This window comes from Danio rerio, chromosome 14 (assembly GCF_052040795.2).
Source record: "Danio rerio strain M-AB ecotype USA chromosome 14, GRCz13ab, whole genome shotgun sequence".
Classification (NCBI taxonomy): Eukaryota; Metazoa; Chordata; class Actinopteri; order Cypriniformes; family Danionidae; genus Danio; species Danio rerio.
The window spans coordinates 18,658,788-18,681,363 of NC_141034.1; the positions used below are offsets into that span (position 1 = coordinate 18,658,788).

The 22,576-nt window shown below is 35.3% G+C and overlaps 1 protein-coding gene across 3 annotated transcripts in view; it reads right to left on the minus strand.

Annotated features, from left to right (window-relative positions):
* canx (calnexin) overlaps positions 1-20,273 on the minus strand; it is a 44,186-nt gene extending 23,913 nt beyond the window's left edge. The window contains exons 1-5 of one of the 3 annotated variants that reach the window (XR_015506692.1): positions 20,240-20,273; positions 4,059-4,256; positions 3,498-3,571; positions 536-594; positions 86-227 (exon numbers count right to left, since the gene is read on the minus strand). Coding sequence is in view for 2 of the 3 variants with exons in the window: in NM_213448.1 (NP_998613.1) it covers positions 86-227; positions 536-594; positions 3,498-3,571; positions 4,059-4,253 (470 nt within the window). In the remaining variant the exon portion in view is untranslated. 3 annotated transcript variants of the gene reach the window in all.
* Between the last annotated feature and the right edge of the window lie 2,303 nt (positions 20,274-22,576).

The window sequence follows — 22,576 nt, forward strand, 5'->3', positions numbered from 1 at the left end:
TTGAAAACACACAAGTGTATTGCTCCATTTATCCTTATGATATCTGCACAAAGCACTCATAGTAAGAGCAGACATGAATACTCACTGGACAATGAGTGGTTTGGTGTCAAAGGTAAAAGGTCGCAGTAGGAGGGCAGAGATGGCATGGTGCTTGGCTTTGGATTTCAACACCAGACCTTTGTCTCCTGGAAGTTTAGAGTCCTGCATCTCCTCAACCTCCCATTTACCTACACGAAACAACACACCACAACCTTATGACTAAACACCCTTATATCAAATGTGCTTAGGTTTTGAATTTTGAAAGCAACTTAATTAGTTCAAACTATTATCTAGCAAAACCACAACATAATATATAACAAGAATGCATAAGTAAAAAAACTCTGTAATTGATATTTTAATTTCAAACTACAAGTTAATGACTACAGCTTTGTTTTTTATATACAGAACAAATAATTCAGTATTCAAAAATCAAACATTTTTGTAATTTTATCATTTGCTATTATGACGTATTAGATTCATGACATGTTGAACTGACCGTCATATTTGGCAATGTCTTCATCGATGCCATCCTTCTTGGCCTGAGATAAAACCCATCTAGAAAGAGAGGAGAAAGACAATGCTTTGGAAACCAAAGACTCCAAACCAAAACTGACAGTATTATTAACATTTATAATTCTAAAAAATGCCCATTTAAATAAGTGCTAATAAATAGTTTTTAACTAATGTATTCAAAGAGTCCTAAAATGTATCCAGGTTTACAAGAAAACATTTAACAATTAACTTGTATAATAAATGCTTCTTGATCAGCAAATAAGCATATTGAAATAATTATTGAAGGATTTTGTGATGATAAAGACTGGAATTAAAGCCAGGAGCCAGGTCCAGTCATGTTTCAAAGATCACTTCTGGGGCCTAATCGTGCCAAAGCGAGGCTTCCTCTGGGATGTGGTAGAGCAGAAGATTCACATCCTGGATGTGCAGCCGACAAATCTGCAGCAACTGCGTGATGCTATCATGCCAATATGGAACAAAATCTCAGAGGAAAATTTCCAGTACCTTGTTGAATCAATCACTCCAACTGACTCGCTGAGCTCTTGGTCCCGCCCACACTCGTCAGCGCTTCCAAGCCGACCAATCACAGAGCTTGCACTACACGTCTCATTTTTTGAGAGGTGTGAGTCAGCAACGGCGAGGGCTATGCATTCATGCATAGGCAGCGCCATAGCATACGCGTGCGCTTGACGCAGAAGTATAAATCAGCCGTAAGGGTGTGGCATAAAATAATCCTTAGTTTTAATTTAATAAGTTACATTTCTTTGCTGCGTTCTCCTTGAAGATGTTGTTTCAATAACACATTATAATCTTTACACACTTCAGTCAGACTTTAGCAGGCCCTATACAACATTTAAGAAACATTAGGGGTGTAACGATACACTCAGCTCACGATACGATGTGTATCACGATATAATGTTCACGATTCGATATGTATCACGATATTTGGAATAAAAATTTAAAATTAAACTGAAATGCAAATTTTACCAAGTAAACTATTTTGTTTCAACTTGTTAAACTGAACCTTCTTTAAGAAAATAAATTAAACAGGCCTGTCTCTGGAAAATAAAACAATTAAAAAACTTCTTAAAAAATATTATTGAAATGACAGAGACAAAATTAAGGAACAATTTAAGTAAAGGTGCAAAAAAATAAGCTTTCTATTCAATTGAATTTAACAGTAAGAGCTTAAGGCTTTGCTTGGTCACTTGCGTTTTTTGTGTGTGCAAAAAAAATTCCACATTTCCAGGTATTTAATTCATATTTAATTAAATTCATTTAGAGATATCTCTAATTACAATTGTGACTAGTCAAAACTCATTTAGAGATATCTGCAAATATTTTTCAAAGGAAGTCAATGGAGGAATATGACTAGTCATAATATATTTGCAGATATCTCCAATCTGATTTCGTACTGATACAATTGTAATTGCAGATATCTCTAATTGTCATTCTGACTAGTCGAATTATAATTATGACTAGTCAAAATATAATTAGAGATATCTCTAAATATATTTATGGATAGTCAGAACAAGAGTTTAAATGCTAAAACGGCTTGCCATACGCGCGTCTTTCATAGTTAGCCCTCACGGTCAGCTCACGTCATGTGTGATTTTGCGTCCGCCAATACATCATTATATGAAGACATAATGATATTTTAGGGTGAATTGTACCTTATAAATACAGTATGTGACTCTTTCAACACCATTAGAAGGTTTCCATGTCGCTGTGCAAAGTATGTAAATCACTGTGAAGACTTTAAAACTTTATGTACTGCTATGTTTGACCCAGTATGCGTGTCAAAAAGCAGACGAGTCTAAAGCAATGACTGTACAACCGAAATGTTGCCAGACGTCTGATTTTGAGAGGATGGGCCATCTTCTATTTCAGCTCCACTCATCTTAGTCTGCTAACATTACTGCTGCTGCAATCTGAACTCACGTGCGACAGCAGGTGGAACGTAGCTCACGTGCAAACAGCTCAACTAATAAGAGAAAACGGACGTCATATCGTAATCAAATAGTCATAACGCCACGATGCATATTGTGACATTTTTGCATCGCAATAAATCGTACAACGATAAATCGTTACACCCCTAAGAAACAGCAGTGAGTTGTCAAGTTTAAAAGACGCGTCTATGGATCTATGTGTGAGAGAGACTGAGCAAAACATTGCTCACTTCACAGCTCTGTCAGATGCTGTCGGGGCAGCTAGGTTTATTTATTTATTTTTTAGATAACATCCTACGAAATATTAAAACAAAAAAATGACAAAAACTTTACCAACTACATATCAACCTTTGTAGGCTCAACACATTAGTGTCATATAAATTATTTTCCTTCGGCTTAGTCCCTTATTTATCAAAAGTTGCCACAGTGGAATGAACCGCCAACTAGTCCGACATATGTTTTACACAGCGGATGCCCTTCCAGCTGCAACTCAGTAAAGGGAAACACCCATACACTACGCTCAATTAGTTCATCCAATTGACCTATAGTGCATTTCTTTGGACTGTAAAGGAAACGAAGCAGTGTTTTATTAGATTTAGATAAAACAGCCTGAGCTATACTAAAAGCAAAAAGAAATACAATAATATGATATCATAAAAATAATTAAATAAACAAAACAAACAAACAAAAACTATAACAATTTAGGGCTACAGACCATTTCAGTGTGGTGATGTCATTGGCCCATGAACATTTCCTGCTTGTTATCAAACTTTTTTTATAACAGTAACAAGAGGCAGTTCAATCATAACTTAATGTAAAAAAAAACCTATCACCACAAAGTAATTTATCAATATATGGCTCTCTTAGGATTTTCAGAAGCTATTGAAATTAAAACGTAAAACAGGAATACGTTGGGAGTTTTGTTTTCATTTATTTCCCTCAAAAGATAATATTTTCTGCACACGATCTATAAAAATGATTTTACAGATGTCTTACCCCTGAAGTGTTCCTTTATCAAACGCCTCAGCGAAGTAGTGCTCTCCCATCGGCTCTGGAGCTTTATATGTCACCTTCAACAAAAGACGTTTGGGGACAACGTTAACCTAGTTACTCAAGTGCAAGACTATTTTAAATTTAACAATGGTTAACCTCACAGAACAAAATGTGCTTTAGGGAAGAATTAAAGTCCAATGGGTTCAAAACACAAGTCAGAATAAATCCTAACTGAATTTCACATTTGTAAGTGATGTGATCAATGATTGGTAGATCAAATATTTCATGTCGTTTCTTATTTAAAGACATGTCAGCTTCATGGTTTATCTTCGTAGCAAAAACTATGTAGAATAATACAAATAAAAACATTCATTAAGACTTCCACATTAACAAAAGAAATAAAACTTGCCAACAACTCTTTAGACCAATAACTTCAACCAATTACAGACCATCTCTACACGTAACATCCCAAAAGCCAATCAGAGCTTCATGTTCATCCATATTTACAAAGCAAATACTGAACTAGTATATTGTCTAGGAAAGTAAAATGTCTAACACTCTTACAGTGGGTGCTGACGGTGGGGCAGGGGCTTTTTGTTCCTCTTCTTCGATATCTTCCTCCTGCATGTCATCGATGGCATCTTCTACGTCCATCTCCATGTCATCAGCCTCCTCCTCCTGCGCTCTCACAGGTCCCATGAGGAGCAGACACAGACTCAGAGAGAGCAGCGCCACGCATAACCGCATCTTCAGCTCCATAGTCTACAAATAAAAAGGCACAATCGATTAGACGGCGGTCAGGATGTACAGACAGTTGTCGAGCAACTGATTTGTTGGTTTGTGATGTTGAGTTAGATCTCTTAGCTTTGATAATTCCACTAAATTCTTCTGAAAATACATTGGTTTTATGCAGTGCGAACATGACAAATTTAATCAGCACGGTACTCTGATAGGTTTTTAGATCTATGATGCTTACATACACGTTTAGAATTTTTTTGCACTCATTCATTTGCCCACAAGGTGGCAACACTAGTCTGTGCGGTCATCTCATTGTTAAAAAGTAATGGAGACCAAACTTAACAAAAAACAAATGAAGTATATAGCAATAGACACCCATGTCGTCAAACCACTGTGCAGGGAATTAAAATTTACCAGCACAAGTTTGAATGAGTTTAAGGACTTAAAAAGGATGTATAGTTCAAAACATTTGGAGAGAAAAAGCTGATATTTTGAGTACTTACAATCACCTATTAAATTTAGTATACTTTAAAGTAGGGATGTCAAAATTAATTGTTTCTTCAGTGCATCGCGATGCAGATGGGGACAATTCAATATCGGTTCAGTAAGAGATCATAACCGGTTATTACGTACTAACGTCATTTACCTCCTATGCGAGATGTCGCAGAATACTATGGCGAAGGAGGCAAGGGCGACTAAAACCTCTCATACTACTTAAAAGGTAGGTAATTATGCACAATTCATCTGCTTGTGAGTATGCTGAAAAGTCCTACGTTGACACTGAAGAAGGCATAGCACACTAGCCGCTATTTCACTACTAGGGAGAGATGCAGGAAAAATCCATCTCTGCCTCTCTCACACACACTTTGGACATTTGACCCACTGCATTGGCCTGTTTGGGAGGTAATTTTTCCTCTCCTCTTGGCTGTTAAAGTGATGCTTGTGGATCCAGACTCGGGCGAGCCTGAGGTGCGAGTATTCTCTAATGTTTCTATTACGGATTACCCTTGCCAACCGCGTATTATGTGCATATAGACTGTTCTTCCAGCATTACTCATCGATGAAGATCGCTTTCATTTCTAAAGCCAAGCGCAGCCCTTTCTGTTGAGCGAGTGAAGACAATGATGAATTATAGAGCGGGATAATATTTACAATTGTTTATTTGCTATAAATGCTTGTGTTGTCTTCTGTGCATGCATTGGAGTTGTGTTTGATACATACAAAAATACTTAGAGCAGATAAACTAAAGGTACAATTTATATATCTTACTGCTTGTATTAAAGGACAATATTGTATTGAAAAATAATTCATTATTGAAAAAAAAAAAAATCTAATTATGTATGAAAAGCATCGTCAATGCAGTGTGATGCACCGAGACATTTCAGCGAAGGAGAGTGTCATTGACAATTATCTTCTAATCTTATCTTATCTAAATTTGTATGTTAAGATGAAACCAAAGGCCAGCGATTTCAATAGGTTACATATTAAACATACAGATGAATTAATAGACTTCAAAATAAATGCTTTGATACACAGTCCTAAAGTAAGCCTAAATAAATGAGCACATGCATTCACCACATACAAACGCTATCTTTTCTTTTGCAGTCTACGTGAAGATATTTTTGAAATGTTGGATTTGTGTCTTCAGAAGACTTATAAAAACAGTCCAAATTAGCATGGCACTAGCAGATTTTTACCTCTGTATTTAGAGGCAGTCAACATGTTGCCTGAATTACGATGAATGATTGTGAGGTGCCTTTTTACCTCACTAAAAGAGAAGGATATTTACCCAATATCATCATTTAAAATATATTCATGTGTACAGATATTTGTTATCTGTACACAACCTTATCACAACCTTTCCAAGCCTGGAACATTACAAGGTTCTTCATGATAGTATGAACCCTGGGAAAAAGCTTTGCGCTTTTAACTTTAACATGAAAAAGTCTCTGATCTATTTCAGCTTAACATTTACTTAAATGTGGCATGGCACACTGCTATAGCCACCTTAGTAGCAAGGATGGACAATAAAACAAATCCTAAAAATCACTAACATCACTAACAGTATTGTGGCAAAATTGATGTACATTTATAGAAAATCATGTTATATTATAAATCCAAACATTAAAGAAACAATAGAATATTTTTTACATATTAGTTTAAGCCATTTTGTCCATGTGTATTACATTAAATGAATAGTTCCTCCAAAATTGAAAATTCTGTTATTTATTCACTCATTACTGAAAAATGTTTGACTTCCATTTTTTATTTAACACAACAGGAGATATTTTGAATGCTGAAAACTGGGAAACAATGACTTCAACAGTACTTGTTTCTGACGACAAATTCAATTTGTACCACTTCAGTTAAGTCAAGAAATAAGCCACTACAAAATTCATGGCACAATTATTACTGCCTCATGCCAATCATGGTTGTGACCATTTTTTTATGCCTAAATATGCTATCTTGGTAAACCATCATGACAAAAACAGGCTATGATTTACTTATGTAAAATAGTTAAAGACACCTTAAACAATGTCACATTTGCATTTAAAATGAAATACTGTAACTGCGCTAATGAAACTTGTCATAAGCATGCATAAACTCTCATTCAACCTTGTCATGACTATAAGGGCTTATGAACTCCCACTTCAAATAAAATGTGAAATTAATATCAACACTGTCCACATGTGAATCGAATAAAAAATAATTATAATATTGCATCACAAAAATGCTCTCAGTACAAAACATCAGGACTTCATCACTATTTCTGCCCACTAAAAGCAGCACAGACAATCTCCTTAAGAGCAAATGCTATTTCTCCTGCAGACACACTTCTACCATATCAGTACCCATAACACGGTGCACAGTCCTCATAGACAGCAGTGCAGGCTGATGTAAAAAGGGGCCTGTGGTTGCAGTGGACATGTTGCCATCTCAGGGTCCCCATGACTCCAGTCGCCGCGGTAATATCAGAGGCGGAGTTCTGCCGCATCAGCCCCTTTTCTTTAATAAGATTTACCCCAATGAGATCCAGTGAGATTACACGCAACCACGCACACATTTTAAAACAGGCACAAACACACACCTAAATACCCTGCACTTTACATAGAAAAGCAACTGTTTCTACATCGACTATAAGCAGCATTTCATCTGAAGCATCATTTAGCGCCAGCGAACAGACGGGGAAATAAAAACTCTAATGACCAATATTACCTCAACAGCACTCTATTATAATACCCACAAAACCTTGCTCTTTTTCTCTCTCCAGCCAGAGTATATGATTACTGTCATTCTCTTCAAGAGTGGAGTATTGGAGCGCTGTCAGTCCATTCCTCAAAGGTATCAATAAACTAAAATAAAAACCTTAAACGGGTAACACTGGTGTGTTTAAACACAGACGGTGTACCCCACAGACTGTTGTGTTAATGAGCTTAACACACTCAGGATTAGTGCGCCTGAAACAGTGGTGCCAACAGCCTCTGATAACAACACATCCCCATGGCAGCTAAAACAAAACAAAAATCACTGCAAACAAATGACTTTCACTGAGCTTTCAAACTACAGAGGAAAAACAAACTAGAAGATATGATCTTCCACCATCATTGCGTAAAGACTCCATTATCTAGGGGTAAATTATTGGAATAACATTCCATTTTTCTTGTGATGTATATCTTCTGTATTTGTTTATTAGGCAAACAAGTCTGCAACAAAATAAATTTCTATCATCACTAATGAAAAAAGCATTATTATATATATTTTGATATTTTTTGTTTTAACGGGAGAGTAAAATGACAACAAATGAGGTAAAAGAAAGAGTGAGAGGGGTGCACAATCGGAATCAGTGCTGCAAGATATAGCTAAATTTTCCAGCCCAAAAACAGTCCAAAACTCGTCCAAACACACAGAAAAAAAGCCCAGAATTAGGGCTGTCGTGGTTTGTAGTAGTAAATATATTGAGAGATAAACAATATTATTGTGATTTTAAGACAATTTTGACACTATACAGGGCTCGAAATTAACCTTTTTGCTTGGTAGCACCGGTGCTCCTAACTTTAAAAATTTAGGCGCATCAGCCAAAATTTACTCGCACCCACCAATTGAGCACCGTTACTACAAGTTTTATACAAACATATTTATTGTATTTGAAATCAACACTAAACAAACTAACAAGCAATATATATATATATATATATATATATATATATATATATATATATATATATATATATATATATATATATATATATATATATATATAAATAAATGCAAGCGTGAGGAAAATATGTCTTAACGAAATCCCGTTATCACAAGAAAATAGATTTTTATAACAGAACTGAGTAAGCAAAAGATACACGGAGCGCTCACCTGCCCTGCATGCACTGCTTAAATGAATCTGTTAACGGTATAACTCTGCTGTTCTCACAAGTGCTGTCTGATATTGCACTAATGCTTTTGACACATATTGTAGCTTATTATATGCATACATGTTAATAGCAATACCGGTTTATTTTTATAAGTAGCGATATTAGTTTACTTAATGCAAGCCCGTTCGCGATGGTGTACGTGGTGTTCAATTTGACATATAGCTGTCCCTTGCATGGCGGACAGCATCTGGCGATTATATGAAGGATTAAACAGAAGCTCTCGTGCTAGATGTGGCAAACAGTTAAGTTACCTGAAAACTCCATCCCACAGACTGTTTATAGCGGACTTGAAGCCAATGGAAGTCTTCTACTCTTGGAAAAGTGTAGATAGTGGATTAACATTTAGCACATGATCACTACTAAGACGTTTCAGTATTTATAACTTTAGATGTCATGGTTTCTAAAACAAAATCTGTCAGTGTTATCTTCATTCTCCTCTTCAGCGCTTTACAATTTGTCGCGGTAGTAGCTCTCTCTGTCATCCCAAGCCAGAAGCGCTGACTGAGTGATTGACAACTGATATTAACCAATCATTCGCGTTCAGTGCTAGAGCAGTGGGCCAATAAGAAGAGCGTGAAGGCGGGGCACGCATTACGGACTTGGATTTGTTTACTGCAGCAAGTTGACATGACAACAGTTTTAAACCATTCCCGAGCGCTGCGTTTCGCGTTGCAAGTGCAGATGCATTCTGCGCGAATGTCTCCTGAATCCACGCATGTGGTGAACATTTTACAGTAAAAACTGGTCGCACATAACAATTTTAAGCACTCGCAGAAATGCTCCCAAATATATTTTAAGGTCGCATAGATAAAATTTCGGGCGCATATGCGACCAAAATGGTCGCAATTTCGAGCCCTGCTATAATATTATCACAATGCAATAACTCTCTTCCAAAGAATACATCATACCTTAAAAATATTTTAAGAATATTTAATTAGTCATTTTAACTATTTAAAAAATAAGGCATTTTAATCAGAATGTGAAAATGGAAATCCTAAACAAATATCAATAATAAACGTTAACATATATGTCCAAGCTAAAAAGAACTAGAAAAAAAGTGTTTTCAACTGTCAGGCACACATGAAACTATAATATAGTAATTTTTAGTACATACCATAGTGTTTTTTTTAACCATACTATACTTACACCTCCAGTAGACATAGAGGCGCTGCGCAATCAGCTAAAACATAGTTAAAACAGTTTTTTTATGCAAGGACGATATATATTGCATCCCAAAAAATTGAGGACATGTACACGTGTTCCACGATAAGCCGATATATTGATTGTGACAGACCTACCCAAAATGTTAGATTAATATTTTATTTTATTTTAATTTATTTTAAATTAACCCAAGTTACTTTAACCGTCATAATTTAACCATAATCAACACCACCAGTCACAGAACCACAACATAACCGGAAACACTACCACCTCCCACCCACACATTGCACTTAATGTGAAGATTACACAGAGATATTTAAACAAAATATCTGATCTCTTTATAAAAATAAGTGTAAAATAAGAAACTCTTCAACTTGGTAAAAAAAATGTTACAAAGTGTGTGCAACGGTAAAGATAGATCAACATCTGTAAAGGGTCAATAATAATGATAGTAAACCTCGCTGCACCATTACAAACTGTGAAGTTGAATGAATATAGTACCCCCTATGCTAAAAAAAAAAAAAAATGTTCAGATGGGGAGCTAGTGGCTGGGATACACTAGAAACTAAACCAAATAGCCCTCTAACAACATCCTTACATCCTCACTGCTGCTATATTCGCTAGGGATGTCCCGATACAACATTAACTACCGATACGATATCGATATTGCAGCCTTCAGTACGAACCGATACTGATACAAATCCGATATCAGCAAAAATCATGAATACTTTACTTTTACCTATTTCGTTGAGTGGAATGAACTGCTAGATCAAATTGTGAACAAAAGTCAGCAACAGTAAGTTTAAAAAAACAACAACCAATTTTTTTAAATATTGGATGCATAAATGTGAATCATATATATATATATATATATATATATATATATATATATATATATATAAAAAAGAATTAAAGAATAAATATATTAATAAAACTTATGCAATCTGCACTCCAAAATGAAAGTACTAAGACTGCCACCTGGTGGTGCAAAGAGAAAACTTATTGATATGAACTTTTTAGATTGCTTCAGTACAATTTGTGTAAGATAATAGACATGCACAATGTGACTTTCTTTTAAAAGCAATAATACATTTATGCAGTCATGAACATATTTTGACAGTTAATATGATAGTGATTTGATGCTTCACAAAAGTTCCAGACAGCTTTACCAATATCAAAATGCTTTTGTAAACATCCAGTTATTCTTTACAGTGTTTAAAAAAAAAAACGGCTACAATAATACTACTATGGCTACTATAATAAGGAAAATCCACTCAAACTGTAAAACTAAATAAATTGTTCTTGACAGATGAAAGGGCCAAGCATGCAGCCCACAACAAGGTGTAAAGGTATTGCGTATCATATTTAACAAACGGTTTACTGCAATATTATGTAATTTTACTCGCATGGATAATTGAATATTAATCAGATGATGTCATTACGCTGCTGTGCAGTCAGCCAATCGTTGCATTGCTGATCATGATTTCGAAGATTTATAGATCTGTGCTTTACAACATACGCAGCGATCTCAGATCAGTTCATCCAGACATTTTAATCTGATTCATCAACTGGTAGGAACCTACTAGAGGTTGAGTGTCCAAATATTCAACTTCACACATAGCTTCTTGATGAATTTTTGATTCAATTTCGAGCTGAAAAATCTTTCACATGGGGGAGCAGAAATAAGGAGTTTTTGGTCCTTTTCTCCACAGCACATAAAATAATGGTACTTAAGAATAATTTTATCAAAATTTATTTTACTTGAATAATATACAGCACAGATTCCACCCTGTGTCCCACATGGGAAAAGTATGACAACGTAAATAAAGACAGAACTGTAAACTCATGTGCAAATCTGACAACGTTTTAGAGCACTTTATCTTTCTGGGCTTTCTTTCTGGACTTTTTTGTCCGGAGTATTTTCAGCGGTTATCGTGTTGATGAGCGCAGGGGATTCTGTGAGTTGGAGTTCGCCCAGCGGTAGTCTCCCATATAGGAAACCCCGCTGGCAATCAGCACAAACTACAGGAAGTGATCGACAGCAAAGACAACCCCACTGGCAATCACAACATTAAGAGCGCATCGGACTGCTTACATCAGGGATTTTTAACACAGTCTGATATAGTTTTTTGGACTGATATCAGACTGATTTCCGATATCAATATCAGATCGGGACATTCCTAATTTTCACATGTGTTGACAAAGAGAAACCATTGCTGCAATTCCGATGCAAGTTTATGGAGAAAAGTAAAAAGCACTGCATTTTTTGGGTGCAACGTGTTTTTCTGAGGTAATTAGTCTGCCATCATTACTGAAATGTGAATATTCCATACAAAGAGTGAAACAGATTAGTTATACTTAAATGAATCGCAGTGTCCTCGCGTCGTGGAAGTCACGTGCCTCTATTGGAAATGACAAACTTACTTCCTAAGCTTATTGGCATTCCTTAATTTGAAACAGTATTTTATGTCACAATTACAGTGTTGTTATAAGTAATCCTGTATACCACATGTGTGATTTATAAACAATTAAATCAGCTCTATATGTTTTTAGTTACACATTTACATGAACAGTATGTATTGTGCACAAATATTAAACATCTTTAGATATCTTCGATATGTGCACTGTCTTTCACTGTGTAAAAAATCCTACATTCTTTCTTTTGTTTTGACTAAACTTGTTTTTACAAAATATTAAACAAGGAGATGAAAATGAATAGACTATAGATATGACAAGTAACAAAATTATTTCAGAGTACTGTGATGAAATGCTGGTTAAACATATAAATGTAAACAGTCATTATAACAGACCAGAACACAGAGCTAAATGTGTTATAAAGTAAATGTAAAGAAGTAATAAATGTAAATGTGCCGTCATGTAATAAATACTGAACTTATAATCAGTGAATATGAGGTAGTTTCAATTTCAAAATGCGGTAAAAATGTCCCATTTAGGCATTTTAAATTCTTTTGAACACATTCAGTTGCTGCTTGTCAATTTGACAAGGCTTCTATGTTCGTTCTTGCTGTCAATTGCAAAAAAAAAATGATGGATAAAAGGTTTCTGATAAACCGCTGTGACAGCTGCAGGTGCTGTATAATGTGCATGCACACGAGGGGGGGGGGGGGGTTGGGGGGTATGGGGTAGTTAGATTTCGATAAAACACCGGCACTGCATGTTCCTCCATGTTGCGTCAGTGATGGGTCGTTCTTGAACACCAAGTTAATTTTGAACAAATCTTTTGTATGACTCATTCATTTGCGCATGCACACATTTGTGCAAGTGGAGCTTGCGTGCCACCTTGGAGTGGTCTGTTTCGCGCAGAATGCGCAAGTGTGGCCTTAAACTATATCGATATGAGAGATATTGGGTAATACTGCATCGCGTTGTGGAATCATATCGATAAATCCCTAGAACTCGATATACCACCCAGCCCTAGTCTGTATCTATCCTTTTTTTATTTTTAGTAATTCCAGACATTCAGTAATTTGGAATAAACTGTAGCTATCATCAAAACTCACAAAAGTGAAGTGTTTCTCACATGCAACATGTGAACAACCCGAACAGCTTACTCTTCAAAGTGAGAATGACACATCGGCCAAAAGAGTGTCCTGTACCAAACTGTACTGCATTACACTGAACTGAACTACACCACTCAGTGGAAAAGAGACATAATTTTTCAGGAACTAATAAGTTCAGGCAAATGCAGAGTAGGACAGGGTAGGATATGGTAAAAATGCAATCTTAGGTGCCATTTTCCATATTGAACTATAAAAATATACATTTCTATATCAGTTGTTAATGTTTCCAGATTTAAAAGAGGGTCCATTAAATGGCATAACATTTTCACCCGATAAATTTTTGGTAGCCAAAAATTCGGGATATCTCTTTATAAACATACTTTTAGATTCCTATTGTTGCACATTTCTGCTGTGTGATTGGCTCGTAGATTAATCACTGAGTAAAAAACTCCAGAGCAATTCATTGTTATTGACAAAAAATTATCGCAATTCGATATAATATCATTTATCAGCCCAACCCTATTGTAGAGGCTATCAACTACATTTAATATAATGCACAAATATTTATAGAAAGGCTCATTTTTTTCCTGAGTCTATGCCATTTCTCTTCAGAAGTTAAAGGCAAAAAAACTGACATCTTTGAACTCATTTAATTAAGACTAGATTAAAGTCATCTTCCGTAGTTTGTTGTTTTTGCAGTGTTCCTTTCTTTCCTTATAGACTGTGAGTCAAATTAGATCAGTGTTGCCACCATGTGGAGGATATTTAGAGCATGTGTAAGCAGCACATAAGCGTTAAAGCCGAAGCATGCTTTTGGCGTAAGAGCAGGACACTCAAGTTGAGGATCCCAGAGGCTACACAGTGTATGTATTGTTAAGGGGTTGAGGTGGGGGTCACAAAATACACTCTTGACCCATCTGTTGCTCAGTGAACTAATGATCATCTGTGGGGGTAGAGTGAATTCAGTCCTCCATCATCAGCACTATAAAGCTAATCTGATTCAGAGTGAACAGAGCTAACTAAACAGACATGTCAGCAAAATTAAACAAGTACAGAGTCATCAAAGGTTACACTGTAAAAAAAAACATTAAGTTGACTTAAAGCGAGTAAATCTTTTCATTTTAAAGTGATTCTGACTCAAGTAGACTCGTTGACTTACAGATAATTAGTTAATGAACTGTGCATAAATATAATGAACTGTGCATAAACATAAACATTAACTCAACTTAATAGTTCCAAGTTACAATGCGTTTACTAATTTAAATAGGTTTATTCACTTTTCTTTTTTGAAGTCCAGTGTATGCTAAATCAAAATTTAGGAAAGCAACTGGACCATTTATTGTATGAGACTCAACGTCTAAAATGAAATTGATTAAGACAATTAAAGATGATAGTGATTAAAAGATAGATGATTAAAAACTAAGTCATTGAGGAAGTGATTGAATTGAAGTCTCTTGGCAGAAATCTACAAATTAATTTAAAATTTGATAGTCAAGTTAAAAATATGTGTAAGATGGTCAAGCCAAGACTAAACCGTTTTTGTTTTATTAGAAGTATTATAACATATCAAACTGCAAAATAATACACACATTGATATTCTCTCACTTGTCATTGTATTACATCATGGTCACAAGCCACATTGAAGCCTATTGACTCGATATATATAAACAAGCAATCCAAATTATGAACTTAAAGCCTATTCGATCATTGCGATGACATCATTGTAAAGTTGTATGTAAACATGATCTTCTTAGCTTTGATAGTTTAATTAAATTTAATTACCCTTAATTGGTTTATAAATGTTTAAATAATTATGTTCCAATGGTGTTTTCAGATCTCATCAGTAGGCATCAGAACACGAGCATCTGCTGATGGTGACTGTCTAGTGCCAAAGTGTAAAGTCTGGTTTATACTTGACGCGCCCGCTAGTTCGTTTGAGTGCACACGGCGAATGTTACATCATCGCGGTGTTTGCGGAGGTTAGCTTTGTGTGCACGCGACAAGATTTCGGCTGACCAAGGCACACAAAATTGAGACTTGGCCGAACAGTTCGCACGGAGCTGCATTTCATTCGAGTTGAATATGAATCACTTTGAAGAGATTTTGTTTGGAACAAGTATGTATAAACAGACTACTTTATGATCCGTCCATGCGTGATCATAGGGATAACCAGATGACCAATAAGTAACAAATTATATCTTTGATAACTGGAAAAGATTATTTGAACCTATCAGTTTATAATATACTGATGCCCTCTTTTTCTAGGCTTTATTGGTGATGATGGCCTATTCATTCCATAATAAAAAACATTTGTAGAGCAACCCATGTTCTTTTGTCATTAATATTTTAATAAACTTTACAAGGCAGAGATATGAACAAAAGCAAACGATGCAACAGTTTAATTTGAAAAAATCTTGAATGGTTAAAAAAATCTTTATAATAATTAAAATAATTTATAAAAATAATTAGTTTAAAAATCTTGAATAATATTAATGATAGGACCTAGTTTTTGAAATTTCCTACTTCTGTTTATACGTCTGATCCAGTCGTTGTAAAGAATATTACAAAGGCAAATGTGTCAAACATAGAAGCTTCAGACCTCTTTTGGTCAATCTGTTTTTTTCTGTTAGGGAACCAAATTGTGGAAAAATTTACCCATTAGCCTAAAATTAGAAAGTAATAAAAATTATAAATGTTTTTAGTAGTGTTCTTAAAAAGTGGTTAAAAACAAAACAGCAGTGTTTGCACAAATAGTCTACTATTAATTTGTTTATGCTGCTTTTCCTTTTACCTTACCGTAATTTTATGTAAAGAATTATAATGAGTAATTGTGTACATCTATTTTATTTTCATTGTCAAACCTCCATGGACAGGTGTTGAGAATTAGCAAGTCTGCTAAAACACTTAAACAAACGCATTTGGTTGGCCAGTGTAATTGTGATATCCATGTCAAATAAATAAATAAAAATAATAAAAATAAATAAACTCTCTGTTGTTGAAAGATAAGATGTTAGTAACTTTTACTTCAAAAGACAGAAAGAAATAATTTTGCTGTACACTAAATTAAGCTATTTAACATTGTCCTTCATTTGGTTTTTCCTTGGAAAACAGCATTAAAAAATCTAAATTGAATTCCAAATGGAATTTGGCTTTGAACTCTGAACTGAGAAGTTTGAATAAACTTACACAAATTTCACTTAAACAAAACCCCCATTAATTAAAACAAATATGCAGAAATTGGCAAGCCCTACGCTGACTTTTTTTGAAAGAGGAAAATTGGAAGTAACACTTGTGTTAACTGCCTAATAACAGCCGATTAATTAGACTAAAATAGCAGCGAGGCCATTACTACAGGGCAGACTCATTACTTCAATGAAGCATCATTAAGACTGAAAGAGGAAGACATTCGACATGGCAGTGTAACTGACAGCGAGCTGCTTCAAATCCAGTTTGGGCAGAGATCTGCGCTGCTGATTAAATACGACTGATCCATTAGACCTGCCAAAGCACATGTTGATGAAACCCACAGGCCAGCTGAAGGCTCATATCAATAGTTCTGATCAGCCAGTCTTCTACGTTCAAACAGGATTGTATAATGACTAATGAACTGTATTCCTATAGAGATTTCATGTCTCTTTCACATGTAAATTCTCATTGCAGTAGTAAAATGTTTGTAATTTTTCATGACATGGAAGTATAAAATGTTAACAGCATCTAATGCAAAAAAAAATGCATTAACCAGACAATATTTTACGGTGAATACATTTACAATCAATATATAATTTTAACTGAATAATTTGATGGTGGTTCAGACTTGTATGCATTAATTCAGGCACATGCACACATAGGGCTCAACCTGTGCAGTGCACATGCCCTTTTTACTTTTTAGTCTTGGATAGAAAGTGCCCTTCCAAAACGATCAAAAGTGCCCCCGCGACACAACCCCCCCCCCCCCCCCCCCCCCCCCCCGTTCCCCCCCCCCCCCCCCCCCCCACATAACATCACATAAAATTTAGCACAACTGATCAATATTATGATTTTAACTTGAGCCAAAATCAATATCCAATCAATAACTGATACAGTCTCTAAGAAATAAGAGAATTTGTTTTGTTATACTTTATTTGGACTGCACTTCAAGTAATATTTCTTAGCTTCTGCTTCCAATGAATGTTGTTTTACCAACAGAAACATTTAAAAAGTATATTTCTTATTAACATTTTATACTCTTTCACCAACATAGATATTTTTCGTTTTTTTTGTACTATTTGCATAATAATTTTTCAAATTCAATAAATGCATTTAAAATAAAACACACTTAATGTGTTTCCACACATACATAAATAAAATATAAATATTTCAAATAATGCACAATATCAAGCTCTCTATATTTTAACACAACAATATCAATTATAAAAAAGAAAGAAAAGATATCTGCTGCTGTGTATAAAAGAAAGTTCATAAATTAAAAACGCCAACAATAAATGCTTTACTACAACACTTTGTAACAAATGCATTTATTTCAGTATTGTTACTGAAACTTGATAATCATACTGTCATTTATTCTCTAATGTTTTTAATTTATTCTCTAATTCTCTAAAACTATATTTGTTGCTCATACAACACAAAGTACAAGTTAAAACTTTGCTCACAGCATGCACTCATTATATCAGACTTATAATTGTGTGGTTAAGCCACATGTGGTGGTCCCAGCATGACCCAACCGGGGGTTCAAATCAGCACTCAATAGTAAACGCATACTCTTCCAGAACACATGGTTAAGCCTCTTTACACTCGACTGCCACAGTCCTGGGCTTGTTGAGATGATGGGGGAAGGTACCAAGAGACCATCTACACACACAATCTTCCCAAAGTGCAGCGGAGAAGTGTGACTCAATGCCCCGGGCAGGATACAGGCCATAAATGTGAACAGATAACTCTCTGATAATTCACTTTACAACCTTTTTTTGGATATCAGTAAAGTTGTTTGAATAACAGTTAAGGACAAGTTACACAATTAGACAATAAAGAGTAAAGTTGGTTTTTTATTAGGAAATTCAGACATTCGCATTGATAACAATTTCAGAAAAGTATTCTTTGTAAATTCTAAATAGGGAAACCATATAAGCAAAGTACAGCGTTGTTCACAGTCAATTAGATAGTGTTAATGTTGTTTGTAAGTCATACTTGCATGCTAATTCCGATCGAATATTTAAAGTGACATGGTAAACAATATAGAGACTTCTAAATGAACGAATGTGTAAATTTAAAACCAACGCTACCTCTATATTTAGACAAGAGTTACTACTGCTCTGTAAAACCTCAAAAGTTAAAGCAACTCAAACCATTTGAGGAAACCGATTGCAACAAACCATTTAATTCTAATGAGTACTGTGAACTTAATCCATTTAAGTAAATGAAGCAATTTGAGCACAGTAAAACCCAATAAATGAAGAGTACTTAAATCAACTGAGTACTGTTAAACACAATAAGTTAAGGCAACCCAAACTGTTTGAGGAAACTGGTTGCTACAAACCCTTTGAGTTAAAAACTAATCTAAACGAGTACTGGGAACTTACTCCATACACATCGAAGTAATTAGGTATTTAATTAACTTATTACCTTCAACACAAAGTTAAAAAGTTTTCAAATGAGTAGAATTAGCTTTCAGTAAATTTTGAGTTAACTACACTCAAATCATTTGATAAAGTTGACTGTTGGGTTTTACATTGTGAGAATGTGAGCTTTTGGTTAAATATAAAGGTCAAAGTTTCTGAGAACATGTAGTTACATGTTAACAAACAACATGGGAGGATTGCTGATAGAATTTTTCAGCCTTTCTGTTCCTTTAATACAAGGAAATAGAACGATTTGTAAAAATTTGACATTTTCTCATCCTTTATTTTTTACCATCCTATCTGAGGTAACTTACTCTCTTATGTTAGCCACACACACGAAAGAGGATGTTTTTAAGAAACCTGTCACCATTGATTTATGCAAGTGAATAGTGACAGGTTTCCAGCTTTCTTCAAAATAACTTCGTAAGTTCACTCAAAATGAAAATTCTCTCTTTTAAGTCATATTAATCTTTAATTTCCTCAAACCCTTATCCACGTTTCTACTCGCACAAATGTCAGAGTATTTCACTCGTGACCTCTACCTTTTTCTTAAAGGGCGGAAATGACGGTTAAACTTCTGACTTTTCCGCATTTTATCCCCCACACAGCCTCGCTATTCCAGAAACATCCACGAATTAACTCAAACTGAAAGCAAAAGATTCTCCTCGGTGATATTCAATCGGCCCGTGTCAAACAAACCTGCTGTAAAGAGCTATGTGCGCTGTCAGTATTTAATAACAGAAACATCTACAAATTCGTGAACATAACTTTAGATAACGTTATACATACTTCTTTATAGACACGCGAATTACGTAAAGGTGAATTCAGTCCCACGTATATGTAAATGATGGTTTAAACTAAAGTGCTGCTGTAGATTTAAATCAAGAGCAAATGAATGAGCGCATGTTTAACTAACTTCATTCAAGGGATTCGTAAACCTCTCAGCAGCTCTTCCCACCCCCAACATTAGGCAAGACCACACGAACCGCAGCTTTCATCTCACTCCGCAGACTATGCAAATCAAACGAGACCTAAAATACGAAGCAGGTGACTTTTGGTTTTATGACTGAATTTACTGACATGACACCTGTATCGGTTAGCTTAGCTCTAGGAGCTAGCTGACCAACTAGCCTTTCGGTCTACGCACATATTCTGAATTTAACACTCCGGTTGATTCATATGTTTTAAAATCCTTGCAATAACGCGTCGGTTAATAGTATTGCACATAAACAAACGCGATTGAGTTGTAGTAAAGCTTATATTTGCGGGTTTAGCGTACTCACCCGTGCTTACTGATGCTGCACTCCGCCTGCGACTACAAGCGCATCACGTGTGGCTATGGACGATCAATCCAGATCCGCAGGCGCCGCCTCTCGGTGTATTTGATTGGGTACTGTATTGATAGTGGACGCGCCTTTTAGAGATTGCGCGATGGTGATTGTCCAGATTCTCTGTCTGTCACAAACAGTAGTGTCCGCCTCCAACCTGCACCTCGTGGACACCGTTGATTGGCCGTCAAGGACACGGAAATAGACTCTTATTGGAGACATCACAGTAGAAGCGAAAGATGACGGATTTTCGTTTAAGAACACATCATGCACAGATTTACTTTGCTTTATTTTCAAGAGCTGTCATATTAATATAAATATTATTTAATGAATATGCGTATTATTGTTTCATGCACCAAAAGCTTTTATAGCATCTTTATATGAAGAGTTCAGATGCAAAAACCTCTTAATACCATATGAAAATTTCACATAAATTAGCATTTTTCTCAGCCTCCAATGTTTGTCACTTTAAAGGCAAGGAGAAGAACTTATTCGTCACTATAAAAGTAACATTTCTGTACCTACACACAGGAGCAAGAGCGTAGATTTGCTCTTGACATTGGTGTGACATACAGAGAGCATGCTTAAAACTGCACAAATTCTTTTTTCGTAATGTTAAAACATAAATAAAGGCTTTAAGTCTTTTAAGACTTAATAATACAAATAACAATTATTTAAGCATGTCCCATGCAGCAAAATCATTGATGTAAAGAAACATTAAAAATCATCAAATTACTGTAATTGAGTACTTTTTCTTGACAAATGTAATTTACTAAGTTGTTTTATAAAAGTGTACTTTCAATTTCCCTTGAGTACATTTTTAGTGCTGTATCAGTACTTTTACTCCACTGTTTTATTATTACTTAATAATAAAGCATCCAACGCTTTTTAATGCGCTCACCTAACCCCACCCCTAACCCTACCCATAACAGTGATGTCACTCCATTGAGTGCATTGTGTCTGACATTGCATCGCTGAGTGATGCAATCTCAGCTTGCATCATAAAGCCTGCATCCAGATACTATTGTGTCTATGGGGATTAGAAAAATCAGTCCTGTAATTCCTGTCCAATCAAATCACTCAAAGGTAATCTTAATGAACAACCTCAAGACAGGAGCGATTTATAATTGCAGCAAACTGTTTGGAAGCATTAAAAGTGTTCCAGAAGATGTCCAAAATCTTTACACACACTGACCCACAGACTGTTTAGATGCATGTCACTGATGAGAAGATGACGGATGTTTACTGTATGATGATCAAAATGGCCTTAAACACCCAGCAGGCACAAGACATCAACATGACATTAGATTGACGTTGTACCCTAACGTCATAGGGATGTTGCATTTTGTTTGGAAAGGAAAATTATGTTGACATCAGAATTCAACGTCAGGCCAACGTCCAACCTAAAACCAACCAAATGTCATTGTCTAATGAAGTTACAGCTTGACTTTGCGTGGACGTTACCACTATGAGGCACTATGCACTATGACGTAATGTCTATCAGATGTTGGAATATTAGTTGCCATACCTGATGAATAAATGTCAGTATTTGATGTCAATGTGATGTTGGTTTAAGATGTTGGCTCGACATTAGATTTTGGTCACTTTCTAACAACCTAAAATCGACCAAATATCAATGTCATTTGCCATAATTAATGGACATCCAAATAAAGTTGTCTTTAGACATTGAATTTTGGTCACCTGACATCACAACCTAAATCTAACCTAACATTAAGGTCTTATGATGTTGTGTGCCTTCTGGATAATTAAAAGATGCACTACAGAATGTTACGTTTACATACACATGCACATATTACATGTAAATGCATCAGCTTTTACCAGCATAATACTCAGTACTCTTGAGTACTTTTGAAAGGTCAATTTGAGTAATATTTACCAATATTTACTTTTACTCGCACTACATTTTTGACAAGTAATGGTACTTTTACTTGAGTATGATTTTTCAGTACTCTTTCCACCACTGAGCAATAGTCAATGTGACACAAAGAGGCATGTGGCACAAATGAACCATTTTATTTTATTGTTTTACATAGTAATTTAAGCCAAAATCTAAACTGAATTCCAATTAACTGCATAGCCCTGGTCAATAATATGGTGGTCTAGTGCACTTGACTTTAAGTGACTTACACTTTTCTTTGAAAAGTAGCTCCTTATGTCCTAGAGGAGGACTGGAAAATGTCCTTTTTTTGGTGCTTCTCACATACAAACATGACTACAACTATCAGTCACTTGACAATTGAAAAAGGCCCAGTCAAACACACTGTCCTTTTG